Raw genomic sequence first — 13,618 nt, 5'->3', positions numbered from 1 at the left:
CACCTTTAAAAAACGAATAACTTTTATTCCTAACATTTGCACTGGTTAGGAAAATTGCGTTTTCGTGGAGAATGAGAAAAACGAACAATGCTATTTCACTACCAATGACGACAGAAACGAGCAACAAGCACATGGCATAAGAACTGATACAGCATTGCTCAGACCACAATGTCTCTCCCTGTTGCCGTGTTTCGCGGCTTAAGGTATGCGTGTACGTGCAGGGCACAAGACTTAACCTCACCTGATCTATGCAATAGTTTTTCGTTCTCGTCTCCAGACATTCAATGTATTCCAGAATGATACCAACCCTAGCCTGGAAACATTTTTGTGATGCAATAATGAAGTAAAATGCATCATCTGCTTTAAAATACTAAAGCTTTGTCTGCCATTTGTATGAAACAATAAATAGGAAGTAATAAATTCGAAACTTAAGAACAGTTCATTCATAGCATACAATAAAAATAGAAAGTACCTGATCTGCTTCTTTTGTCTACATAATATGCCTTTATCTGCTTGTGGTCCATGAAAGCAGACAAATTAGCAGGATAAACACGGTTCTTCAAACTCAGTTTTCAATCTTTACCCCTGATTGCTCATAATGCCCAAATACTTATATAATCCCTAAACACAACCTGATGTTTGAGCAGAGTTTCAAAAAATTAGAATCAATATGACAATACCGGTGATGTTCTGCAGTATTCAACCACTTATCACTTTCCACGAAAAGAGCAAATGGTGAACGGACTATGTTTTCTTTTGTTTGCCTATTTAATTTAATATTTTGATTCTATATACATTGAAATGGAGAGGGTCGAAATTTTTCAATCACTGTTCAATTTCTATGTTTATTATGGAAAATAATAGGAATAAAAGACTGAAAATCAGTTATTTCAGAAATTGGTTATTCTGAGCAGTTTAGACAGTCAGGTTAAACTGCCATGGAAAAATCTGGAATAACCTAAAACCAGTTGTTTCGGCGATAACCGCCATTCCTAAGGTATCTACCGGCCTCTGGTCTTTACGCTGCCTGCACTTGCAAAAGACAGAAATGAAATATCAGAAACCGATTGTTACTGCCAAGTCTACATGTTATGGTTTGTAGCAAGGCAAAAGCATAAGGGCCAAACACTGTTTTCAAATGTTCCTTTAAAAAAATCAGAATAAAATGCTCCATAACTCCTCAGAGCTTCTGTGACATCGTACAAATTTCCACTCAAGTACACAACTGTTGTCCACACAGGCTTTAGCGATGAGCAGCATGTGTGACAACTCACATGACATACTGGTGCACTGATTCAACTGGAAATGTTTGTTGGCAGATCCAGATTAATATACTGCACTACTGTGCAAACACTATCAGTCTAAATAAGGATCAGCAATATCGCTTGCACCCGTGACACAAGGGTAAAGTTGTTACTATTCCTATACTGATGCGGCAACCTAACTATTTTCAAGACTCAGATTCAGTCACTGGATTGGAACTGAGCAGCATAGACACAACAGCATCTCCAACTGGTAACTAGAATTTTCTGACCATAATCTCAGCCATAAAGGAACTAGCATAACAGTTGAAGGTAAAGAAATAGAATACACACAAAAACACCACATTTCAAATTTCCGCAGGAACAAACTGAATTTATTGTCTTCTAATACACATTGCCAAGTTCACCTCAGCCACTAAATTACACTTCCAGTTAACTAATGGCACCAAACTCTACTATGCAACCTGTTCCTACAGAGTTCGTAGATACCCAATGAAGTGCAACATTCGACATGAAAACAGCCAAATTTGCAAGCCATATCCCTCACCCACATACAGAAACAAATTTGTGAACTCCTTTGGAGGAGGAGGAGGAGATTAGTGTTTAACGTCCCGTCGACAACGAGGTCATTAGAGACGGAGCGCAAGCTCGGGTGAGGGAAGAATGGGGAAGGAAAGCGGCCGTGCCCTTTCAAAGGAACCATCCTGGCATTTGCCTGAAGCGATTTAGGGAAATCGCGGAAAACCTAAATCAGGATGGCCGGAGACGGGATTGAACCGTCGTCCTCCCGAATGCGAGTCCAGTGTGCTAACCACTGCGCCACCTCATTCGGTCCTGTGAACCCCTTTGAAATGTTCTGCAAACAATTTTACTGATCACTGTTTACTGACTTGCAAAATACATTCCGCAACACGCTCTCCTGCAACCCATGAGGGCTGCCAACTGACTTCCCATTTTTTGAGCTCCAAAAACCATGCTGCGAAATTATTTTTTTTGACATATGGGCCTTTAGGCCAATCAGCTGAAGGAACACAGTGCAAACATCTACAATGGACATTTCCAAAACTCAATAAAGAGATGCTTTCTCTTAGGGTTTATTTTGGACAGGTACTGAAAAACATCAGTTATCTTGATAAAAATCACTCTTACTTGAAAATAGTACTTTGTCCACACCTCCAAACATTTAGCAGCATTCATGGAAGACTGGCTCATTATCTCCAGGCTGTAAAATAGCTTTCATCCCCTGGCCCTGGGGAAAAACATATCAATAGGCTGAACATCAAGGCACGGTGAGAAAATGATATGCTACAACCGGTAGTGGCCCAGTTTAATTTTTATACAACTGAAACGATGATTGATACAAATATTAGTGTCAGAAACATTGAGAAAGAGCTAAAACTGAGTGAGACGCCAAGACCCGATGCAGTCCCTAGCAGATTCTATACAGAATTTGCCATTAAGTTACTCCTCTTTTATCCATAATACTCCATAAACCTACCAAACAAAAAACTGTGTGCAGCAGCTGGAAGAAAGTGCAGGTCACATCCATATACAAAGAAGGTAGCAGAAGTTATCCACAATGCCACAGTCCAATATCATTGTCATCTTTCTGTTGTGGAATCTGAAAACATATTCCAATCCAATGTACTTTGAACAGCCTGATGACCCCAATGCCTAACAGCACAGATTTTGAAACAGTAGGTCACATGAAACCAAACTCACTCTTTTGTCACATGTGATCCTGAAAACCACGGGTGCAAAACGTCATTAGATGCAGTATTTCTTGACTTCTCAAAAGCATGTGGCTCAGTACCATGCCAATGCGTACTAATAAAAGTATGATCATACTAGGTATCAAATGAAATTTGTGACTGGATTAGTGATTTCTCAGCAGGGAGGACACAGCTTATTATCTTAGATGGAGTCTTTGATAGTTGTAGAAGTAACTTCAGGTGTGAGCCAGGGAAGCTGTTCATACTGTATACAAATATCAATAACCTGGCAGACATTTTGTTGCAGACAGCTGCATAATCTGCAAAAATCTGTTATTGTTAATGACTATCTCAGAAAGCTTAACAAGATATAAAGGCATCTCATGCAGTCTTTTTGTGAGCACTTTTCTCGGGTTTTGTCTGCATATTGCTGATCACATACAGTGTAGTGTATTATAATTTCTTGATGATAGTAATGCCTTCAGCAAGTGATATGAATTACTTTCTCATTTGCCACAACATTATTTAAGCATAACTCATCTGTAAAGCTGTGTATGAAGCAGCAAAACCAATATTATTCATTTAACATCAGCATTCAGTCATTTACACTAAACTACACATTGTGCTGTGGTGCTACAGAAGAATGCTGAAGATTAGATGGGTAGATCACATAACTAATGAGGAAGTATTGAATAGGATTGGGGAGAAGAGAAGTTTGTGGCACAGCTTGACCAGAAGAAGGGATCGGTTGGTAGGACATGTTCTGAGGCATCAAGGGATCACCAATTTAATATTGGAGGGCAGCGTGGAGGGTAAAAATCGTAGGGGGAGACCAAGAGATGAATACACTAAGCAGATTCAGAGGGATGTAGGTTGCAGTAGGTACTGGGAGATGAAGAAGCTTGCACAGGATAGAGTAGCATGGAGAGCTGCATCAAACCAGTCTCAGGACTGAACACCACAACAACAACAACACATTGTGCCATCTGAACCCTTTTCAAAGCCTGATTTATATATATTATCCTTTTGGTACAACAGGTGTTTTCAGTACCTTTCACATCAAAGTTCCAAAGTATGTAGTGAACATCACCTGCAATAGGCCTATTCCATAGCTGGGCGATGTTAATCAAAACGTTAACTTCACTGTTCATTAATCTGTTACTAAACAGGTAATTTCATTAAACATTAAATCATTACTTTACAGGAGATTCATCAGAATTTAAAGTTAAACGTTAACTCATAACAGTAGCTTTATGTTGTGGGTATAGTGAAATGAGCAAGTGAATCAAAAATATTACCATTCCTTCAATAAAAACGATTTAGTTGGGGAAGTTAAGGTAGGGCATTGAAGATAAATAAGAAAGCAGCTTAATCATTTTGTTTCATAATAATTTAGTTATCAAAGTTAAATCACAGAACAATCAGATCTGACATAAGGTGTACATTTCCCTTCACGAACATCGACATGCTAAAGTTATCATCCAAGAGTGAGGGTCATTTAGGAGACAAAATGTCTTTGCCCACAGAATGAAGTTGTTCAACAGCAGCTCCTGAGGATATAAGGGTATTATATTTAATAAACAAATTACTAAAACGTGTTCCCGAAGATATACTGCATCATTGAATGAGTCTTTTATATATATATATCTAGCGACATTTTAACAAGACTCTGGGCTTTATTTCTTACCTTCTTCTTCATCTTTGTTATTGCTGCTTCCACTGCTGTTCAAAGTATCTCTTTCCATTGAACTTTCAGCGGCTTTGTTCCTCAAAGCCTTTTCTACAACTTTTTCAATTTGTTTTCTCACTACTTCCGCTCAGCTGTTGTCTCATTTTTCCACTCATATCAACTGGAATTTTGCATGAAAAGCCACAGCAAGCTGGCATTGTTCATCATCTAGTAGAGTCCAAACCTTTTATCTACACCACTTAATAAGGTACTGGCTAAAGCTGTGCAATTTGCAAGACCCCTAGCCATTACATTCTTCAATTTACATACAATTGCCACAACTGCTGGCAGGGGTGAACCTAGACATTCTTGGGCATCTCCTTGAATTTGACCATGGGCACCAGCAACTGGTGCCATAATCTGCAAACAAGTATAGTAATAATATCCTGAATGGAATTCATAGGTAAGAAGAAGTTATGCATTTATTTTATCAAATTTACCTTCACATGCTCTGTCATTATGGTCACATCCTAATCACTGAAAGTTTGATCTATAGCTGAATCAAAGTCCATGAAGAGCAGATCTTTATGTTCCTAATATTGTGTTAAGAAGAACAATAACATCTTAAATAGAGTTCCACCTAGTTGAATTTGGAAGTACCAGTCTCCTGACTAATTCAGTGTGAATGCTATCTGGTGCCACCATACTTCGCGACTGCTGTTTCCAAAGAACATGTGCTTTGTTCATAGAATTTCTATAGGGAGTTTTAAAACCAGAATTTGCATCTTCGCTTGCAATCAAGTTAAATGTATGTGCAGCACACCTCATATAAACTGGTAAAGTATTGAAGTTTTCCAGTATATTGTCATCACCTACACTGAGCTGGCAATGGTCAGGTTTTCTGCTGAAAGAAATTCTAATTCATCACCTTCAGAGGGTTGATTTAGAATGGTGACATCAGCTTCATCAGGTCCATATCATGTGATGGCAGTCTGAAGCATGTTAGTCTCTGTACCAAATTGCACAAATGCCTTTACATAGTTACTGCCATTCTAAATCAGCCCTCTGAAGGTGATGAATTACAATTTCTTTCAGCAGAAAACCTAACCATTGCCAGCTCAGTGTAGGCGATGACAATATACTGGAAAACTTCAATACTTTACCAGTTCTTCATGAAAAATGATTCAACTGAATTTTATGTTTAATAAAAGTAACAAGACAAAATCAGTAAAGCCCTTTTTTGGAATTTTCAAAGATGTAAATATATCTCAACATGAAAATGCTGTTATCCTGTTACTAGAGCATGTGAGTGTGAGTGTATATTGCCACATGTATATACTTAAATCAACTGCCAACTGTATCAGTGTGGACAGGCCACTAGATGACACCTGTAGGAAGGGTGCATATGGCACAGTACACGCAGCACCATCTGCCACTGACTTGTGCCTATATACACGTGGAGTAGCAGTGACTCGCCCTGACTATGTTCTTTTAGTTTGTACCACTCACTTGAGTTGTTCTGTATATCGCTTATGTTGCACCTTCTGTATGATTATTTTGTCTTTTTACATGTGGAGTCCCGAGAGGCTTATTTTCATTATCGTTCAGAGGTTTATAAATAAATCCATATTTGTATTACTTGGTTCGATTTCATATATTACTTGGTTACTACAGAAAAAGCACATGTACATTCACTTGCTTTGCACTATAAAATGAGAAAGTAATTCTCTTCTGTAATGTAACTGATAGCAAAAGATATTACTTTTTTACAAACATCAGTCATGTTTGTTTACAGCACTGGAAAAGTCAAAACAATTGGACTTCACATATTCTTTTTATAAAATAGAAAATACTAATAGCTCAATTTTTATGTGTATTATTATATTAATCTTCAAATTTCTGTACAAATATTTTAACATAATCAAGTAAATGCAATTACCTATCTCCTTAACTTTTTTTTTTAAACTATATGAAACTTATAGTGAAAATGAGTCACTGCCTATGCCTATACATCACGTGAATGGCAAATGTTTAATCATATGCATGCCAACATTGCATGCATTCTGGCTCTTGTGCCAGGATCTAACTAGTGAACAGTCATGCCCAAATAACTTTCGTTGTGAGCTGAATAGCAATCATCTGTGGTTGCCAGCCAATTAATTTTGCCAAGTAAACTGAAATAATTTAAGATTCATTTAATCACCTTGTGATCATTGAGAGATGTAAAGGACTTGAGACATAGGGATAAATCGAATATTACACTTTATAATCCATGCAACTATTGCAACAAAATCTAAAATTATTTCATTTTATGCATTCAATGTAGTCACTTAGTAAGCATAACATCTATACTGTTAAAAAGACGTCTGTCTGTGCACTTGGTTTTAATGGCCCTGTACTAGAAAGGCTATGTAATGACTTGTACATGTAAAATACTCATAAGTAGGTTAGTTTGAATTTCAGTTAAAAGGTAGTATACTTACTTGATAAGATGTTGTGTTCATTGAAGATGCTCATCAGCAATGCATCTGCCCAATGGTTCCTCAAAAATTGGACTTTGCTGGGGTTTAAAGTTTTTATCAGCTTCTCAAATGACCTTGCTGCAACGATATGTAAAGGAATCGTGTTGATCACTAAGAAGTTTACTATGCATTGGTCCACACTAGCTTAAGACACACCACTGTCAATTGCTGCAATGCCAAAAGACTATCCAGCGCATCTGTCATATTCTTTTAACCAGATTACTGCTACTGGCTCCACTGTCAATATCTGAATGCCCAAGACTGATTTTTCTTTTTGACTTCCCTCAACCAGATCCTGCCTTCACTCTTTCTTCAAACTGTATATATCGCAATTCATGTGCTGTTCTTATGTATTGCTTCACATTGTCAAGGCTCGAAGTGTTAGCCATAATTGTTGATTTTTTAGGCAAGCTCCGTTTACAGTCAAAAAGTATTTATTCTCCCAATCTGGATACTGAATTAACATAATCACTTACAAGTGACCACAGATTTTCATCATTTATGGAGCTAGAATCCGACTCCATGATTCAGCTTCTACAGTCAATCCACTAACAAAAAGTAGTACTTAACACTAACTTGGTACACAAACAACAATAAACCACCAACATCTAGCTGTTCTTGCTCGCACTCGATTATTTACACCAATTGCGCACATCCCAGAGATCCACACACCTACATGACAGAACATGATTTTGTGGGCAGCATGGCATCAGTTTTGTCATAAATAGTAGGTACCTAATTAATGATTAAGGCGGAAAACCACATTAGGAGGCTGTTTGACACTGATTTCTTGAGATTTTTTTGGGTGCGAAGAATGAATTAGATTTTTAATCAAATTTTGACATCATTTCATTCATATTTCAAACAGTTTTTGTGAATTTTTTTGAATAATTTCAGCAAAAAATAACAAAGTTACACTGTGATGTCCGCTGAAGGTTGTGAGTATAGTTCTCCAATTGCATGTAGTGTAGCCATTCTGATTTTCATCTGAAATCAAAAAGGTTTTGATTTTAAGTTAATAACTTATTTTCTACAAATATGAACCTCAATGCGGGTGAAAATAATGAACATTAAAAATTTTGCAGGCATTGGAACAATTTACTTCAATTTTCATGATTTTTTTCCCATAATTAGGCAAAGAAAAATACCCTTAAAATCATATCACCTCACAAGTTGGTTCATATAATTCATAATTTTATAAAGAATCATACTACCTATTTTCATACTGATTGGTTCTATACTTTTTGAGTTAGGCTGCACGCAAATAATAAAAAAGTCATTTCGAGATAAACATGTTCGAAAAATAAATTCTCGGGAACTAGAAATTCAAGGAAGTTAACAATAATGTAAACTGCTTACTGATTAATCTGCGATTCCAGCACCGTATAGTAACTGTAGAGTTTTTTCGCACTAACACTGCGAGCTCCGTTGTTACCACTCTGTTTATCGTTGTGCTGGTTCCCATGGAACTTTCTTTTATGCTGCCTACTACGGCGTTCTTTACACTCATGGCCGCCTTTCAGATGTAAAGAAATTTCTCAGTCTCAATTACAAACAGACTCATAGAAGGCTGACTCCAATAATGTACAGCAATGCTCTAATGTAATGTAACCGAAATAATCCGTTGTGCTAATGCTTCTAGTACCTCCTACACCGTTATTTGAAAAGAAAGCTACAAAGATGGGGTTCCATTTCAAGGATACCTTAGTATACAAAGCGACTGCGAGGTTGAACCGGTCCAGTCTACCTGAGGTAGTGCTGCGCCCTATCTGCGCTTGAGCCTGTACCCGATGTGCACTCGGTTCTATGCTGATAAAAACTAAATGAACGCAAATTTTGCTTTGAAATTTTGACAGCTTATTCTTGGATAGTTAATTTAACGATTTATCCAATAAAAAAATCTGATTTTTTGAACCTCCCAATGTGGTTTCCCCCTTAATGGACTCAAAGAATGTTAACAGAAGTTGACGAATCCGTTCACATTTTTAAAAAACTAACTTAACAGTTAATCCAGTACTTGAAAAGCGAACACCACTAATTAACAATTAATGATCTTGTGCCCAGCTATGCAGACATCATAGATACAAGTCATTATTACAAACTTGGCCTTGACTACTGAAAAACAAGTAAGCAACTGTACACTAGAAATCTTAGCCTGGTGGTCACTTTTGTACATAAGGCACCTGTCAAGCTTACTCCTTCAGTATTCAAGACATGACACTTGTATAGGCGCACTCTTACCTTTCCCTTCATTGCATTATATTTTACCTCCTGTTATGGGATATGCTATAGGTAGCTGTGTACCAGGAATATTTTACATAACTACCTGTTTATATCTATGTTCTTAGTAAAAACTAGTGTTATTACCTTTACACCAGCAATATGAAATCTGTGTTATCGTAAGTGTGTATGTGTTACTGAAATTACAGACTTCCATTCAGCTGCAAGTGAATCAGCCAAATAAAAACCATTTGAGAAGAAAAATTTCAAGGCTCTAACAGTTACCTTCGCTTCACATTAAACAGAAATTTTGTTTTACTTTAAAAGTAGTTTTAATAGCATGCTGGGGAGAAACCAAGGTTCCAAAAACTCAAGGCCACTGCCTCTTTTTTGATATTTCTCTTATTTGTGATGCTGTAAGGTGTCATACTTAAAAAAGTAAACAGTAAGGACATTTGTTCATATCAGTAAGTTATTTAAATGATTATGTTTTACCTTTTGAGCAAGAAAGGCTTATTCATTGCTCTAACTTGTAATGAACAAGTGTATGTTTTTTGTGGCTGTGATGCATTCTTTCATAAATATGGTCAAGTGTACTGCCAATTTTATTTTAACAGTAGCAAATGTTTCTCTGCTAAGGCCAAGAATGTAATAAACTGCCTCAATGACTCTACGGCATTGTGCTTTTCATACATTTTAGAAAATCATGTCTGAATAATAACTGCATGCAGACACCTGCACCTTTCAACATTATAAGTACTAGATACTGATCAAAGCAGCAGCCTTTTGCACTGCCACAATCACAACATCTTTTGATGAATTTTCCTTTAGTGTGCAGAATTTACACTTCTAATTTAAGCATACTGTCCTACTTCATTTTATTAACACAATGCACTTTAATGATTTTAGCTTCTACATGATATTTCCATGGTCTATCAAATAGTTTTTAAAATTAATTTCTGCTCTAAACACTTTGGTCTCATGGAGAGGATATAAACTTCCTTACTGCCGGTAACCATTCTTTTTTTACAGGGATATTACTGAACTAAGTTCATGTTACGTCAGTGTTAACACAGTGCTTGCTTTTTGAAACCTGCAGCAGCTGGCTCAGCGGCACCTGATGAATGGATACCCTGCTCCAGATGACGAGTCCGACAGCTCGGACACAGCAGCCCTGCTACCCCCTGGTGAAAGCAGTCGATCTACTTCACATGTGCTACATACGTGGAACTCCCATGAAGGTGCTGTGGCGAGAAGGCTGCTGGATCTGGCTCCTGTTCCGCAGCCACTGCCTCCTGCTGTCGTGCCTCCATCTCACAGTGAACCATCACTTCCTAGTGGTGCAAATGTGGAATACTATCCAATATGGACCAAACCTACAGTTCCTGCTGTCAGTGGTAGTGGCTCAGTATATGAAACTCTTTACCCACGCACAGAACCGCCTCCTCCACCACTGCCGCCTCGCGCATTTCCCCCACAAAATGGTTGTTCGAAGCATCACCGTCCACTAGAGAGAATGTGCGCCTTACCGTATCCTGGAGCGGGCCCCGGGTCGGATCCACCAGAAGTGCCACGTCACAACAAACCTAAGACGGCCAGACACACAGCTCCTAGTCTGCCTCCTAAACCTAAGAAGATTGTTAACCCAGAAGACACTTTTGCTTTTGAGATTGTTGACACAGATGAGCTTAATCCTACAGTGACAGCTGTTACGTCGTGTTCTAGTCATAAAAACGCACAACCTGTTTCGTGTTACAATGGACACAGTGCTAGTGGACCATTGACAAACAGTGAACGTGCTGTTTCTGTACGTAGTGTTGATGAAGCCCAGCCGGTGAGACAATCAGATATTCCTGTAGAGGAGGCTAAAAGTGATAGTAGTGAGGCTTGCAGAGGAAAGTTTCCTCCTACTATAAACTCGAGAGTTGGTGATACTGCACCTGCCCAGGGTGAAGTCAGTGGTCCGGCACAGTCTGATTTACAGAGATCTCACAGACATGATGCTTTTCATTTGGATAGTGAAGGTGTAACTGGAGTTTCTAGCAAGAGGCCAACACAGCTGGCTGTAAATGGGTGTGTGGGAGATACTAATAATGATAATGAAGGGCAGACTTCAGCTGTTGCTGCACCATTGGCTACCCCTGAGCAGGATAGCAGTTTAGTAGACAGTTCCTCAGTTGAAAATTTGCTTGATGAAGATGCAGAAGAAGAAGAGGAAGATTCAGTTTTTTTACCACAGGCTAGTAGTGTTTTAGAGCCATTGCAAATTCCAGACAGTAGCTCCGCAGTTTCTGCACAAATACCATTTGGTGCCATTTCAGAAGTTTGCGTTGTTGACAGGTCAAAATACCAAAGTGCTAGTTCCGGAAGGCCAGTAAATGACCAAAAAAGCCAAAGAAATGACATTTGTACACCTGCTTCATCATCTGTCTCTAGTCAAACAAATCTGCCAATAGATGAATGTGGTGTGTCAGTTACAAAGAAACAAACAAGCTCAGGTAGAGAGGGCACATCTGACAGTCATAACTTAAGTGAAGGAGCACCTTTACAAGACCATACTGGGGCTACACCTGTAATACTTACTGATTTCTTGTTGGAAGGAGCAGCAACACCAAACTGCAGTGCCAGTAATCAAGATTGTCAAGACTGTGATACTTCAGATCCAAATATGTCTGATCTCTCAAGCTTCTTATCAGTTCCAAACACATCTTCCTCCCTCTCTCCAGTTTCTCCCAATTCTGCATCAGAATCGGGAACTGTTCTCTCAACTACTACGGAATGTAGCAACAGCTCAAGCTCAGACACTGGTACTATGATTCTCAGCAACCGCAGCTCCAGTACAGACTCCATTGTTTCTGGTATTGTGAATAATGTGGCAAATTTAGAAGAACAGCTGTTATCACCGCAACAACTATCACAGGATTCTGTGTGCACAGCAGAAGGTTCCATCTGTCCCCTAATAGCAGAGAGGGAGAGACAAGACTTTTTAGATCCTGGAGGAAGAAGTCTTTCAGAAGAACACGAGGCACCACCACGCACTCACAGGCCTCTGTCACGGCAGGTAAGGAACATTACAGCATTTACCTGACTGCACTTATCTTTGCATGAATCACTATGGCTTAACTGAAAAGTATTCATAGTTCATTCCCATTTTTTCCTTTCATAAACTCTGCTTAGTTTAGTGCTTCGGAATTATATTAAGAGTTCTGTTCTTCTTCTCCTTCTTCTTCTTCTTCTTCTTCTCCTCCTCCTCCTCCTCCTCTTTCCTCTTCTTTTAAATATGCTTATTTCTTGGATTCATCGTAGTTTTCCTTTCTCAAACTTATCAAAAATTTTGTACTCTTGAAGCTAAAGCAGCAGAGGTAGTAATGGTAATTCAAGATACCAAAAATAAGTTGGAGCTTCTTGAGAATCTAATTGACCTTTTGTGAAGGAATGAAATTAGGGTCTGGTGTTGATGGCCCCCTTCTGTTCTCAAGAAAGTCACAGTACACAGCAGAACACATATTCTGTGAGTTCAGTTTTTACATTGTTTGAAGCCAGCACCACGATTGTGTCAGCTAATGCTGAAAATTTGACATAGAAAGATAGCCTTGGCTTTTTCTGAAAGTTTGAATCACTAAATGAATTCAGTCTGCTAACAAAAATACATGTGACTTTGAGAGCACTGGAGCAGATGACACACAAAATTCTTCATCTGCAGTGATTCTCAGAGTGCACGTTATGCTGTAGACTTCAGTACCAGATCAGTTCATACAGGATATCCTCCTTTGCCTAAAACATCTTGAGATAGAAGTAATATTTTGCTAGGTGCCAGAAATGTGGGATTACAGGCAACGAATTTGCAGCAGCTCAAGAGGTATGGGCAAAATTTACTGTGGCACACTGTTACATCCCTTTACCAGCAGTGATCCCACTATTACTTCAGTTGACACATAGATCCCACTATTGATAATCAGAATCATGTATCACTGAGAGTATTGGTGGTTGGAGATTAGGTACAATAAGCTGAGGCTGTGCTAGCTGATTGTGTGTGGCTTGTTTCAGTAAGTGGTTGGGATTCAGTTCTCCTCACTCTGAGACATGACTTCGCCATCTGGTGACTGGATTCACCAATGTGAAGTACTTGTTCGAACAAATCTGTATGTCACATTGTGAAGACTGCTCCCAGTTTTCTAACCAGAGGATAGTGCATAATTTGACTGGGGTTTGTGGTCTATTTTGAGTGATAAT

At 38.6% G+C, this 13,618-nt stretch overlaps 2 protein-coding genes across 2 annotated transcripts in view; both read left to right on the top strand.

Annotated features, from left to right (window-relative positions):
* Positions 1-10,505: 10,505 nt before the first annotated feature.
* Positions 10,506-11,746, top strand: LOC126176537 (uncharacterized). The gene is made up of 2 exons (XM_049923694.1): positions 10,506-11,624; positions 11,726-11,746. The coding sequence occupies exons 1-2, from the start codon at positions 10,506-10,508 to the stop codon at positions 11,744-11,746; spliced, it is 1,140 nt and encodes a 379-aa protein (XP_049779651.1).
* The window catches only part of LOC126175740 (E3 ubiquitin-protein ligase HECW2-like), a 192,651-nt gene continuing 190,641 nt past the window's right edge, over positions 11,609-13,618 (top strand). Inside the window, exon 1 of the mRNA XM_049922692.1 lies at positions 11,609-12,446. Within this exon, the coding sequence (XP_049778649.1) occupies positions 12,054-12,446 (393 nt within the window). The 5' untranslated portion in view covers positions 11,609-12,053. The remainder of the gene's footprint in view (positions 12,447-13,618) is intronic.

Source organism: Schistocerca cancellata, chromosome 3, assembly GCF_023864275.1.
Source record: "Schistocerca cancellata isolate TAMUIC-IGC-003103 chromosome 3, iqSchCanc2.1, whole genome shotgun sequence".
NCBI lineage: Eukaryota > Metazoa > Arthropoda > Insecta > Orthoptera > Acrididae > Schistocerca > Schistocerca cancellata.
The sequence above is the reverse complement of the archived record's forward strand: the minus strand, read 5'-3'. Positions and strand labels throughout refer to the sequence as shown.

Bases quoted from the DNA above. Each gene is read 5' to 3' on its own strand.
- LOC126176537 (XM_049923694.1), top strand. From the start codon at position 10,506: ATGAATGGATACCCTGCTCCAGATGACGAGTCCGACAGCTCGGACACA. The intron at 11,625-11,725 runs GCTAGTAGTGTT...CGTTGTTGACAG, and splicing joins ATTCAGTTTTTTTACCACAG to GTCAAAATACCAAAGTGCTA.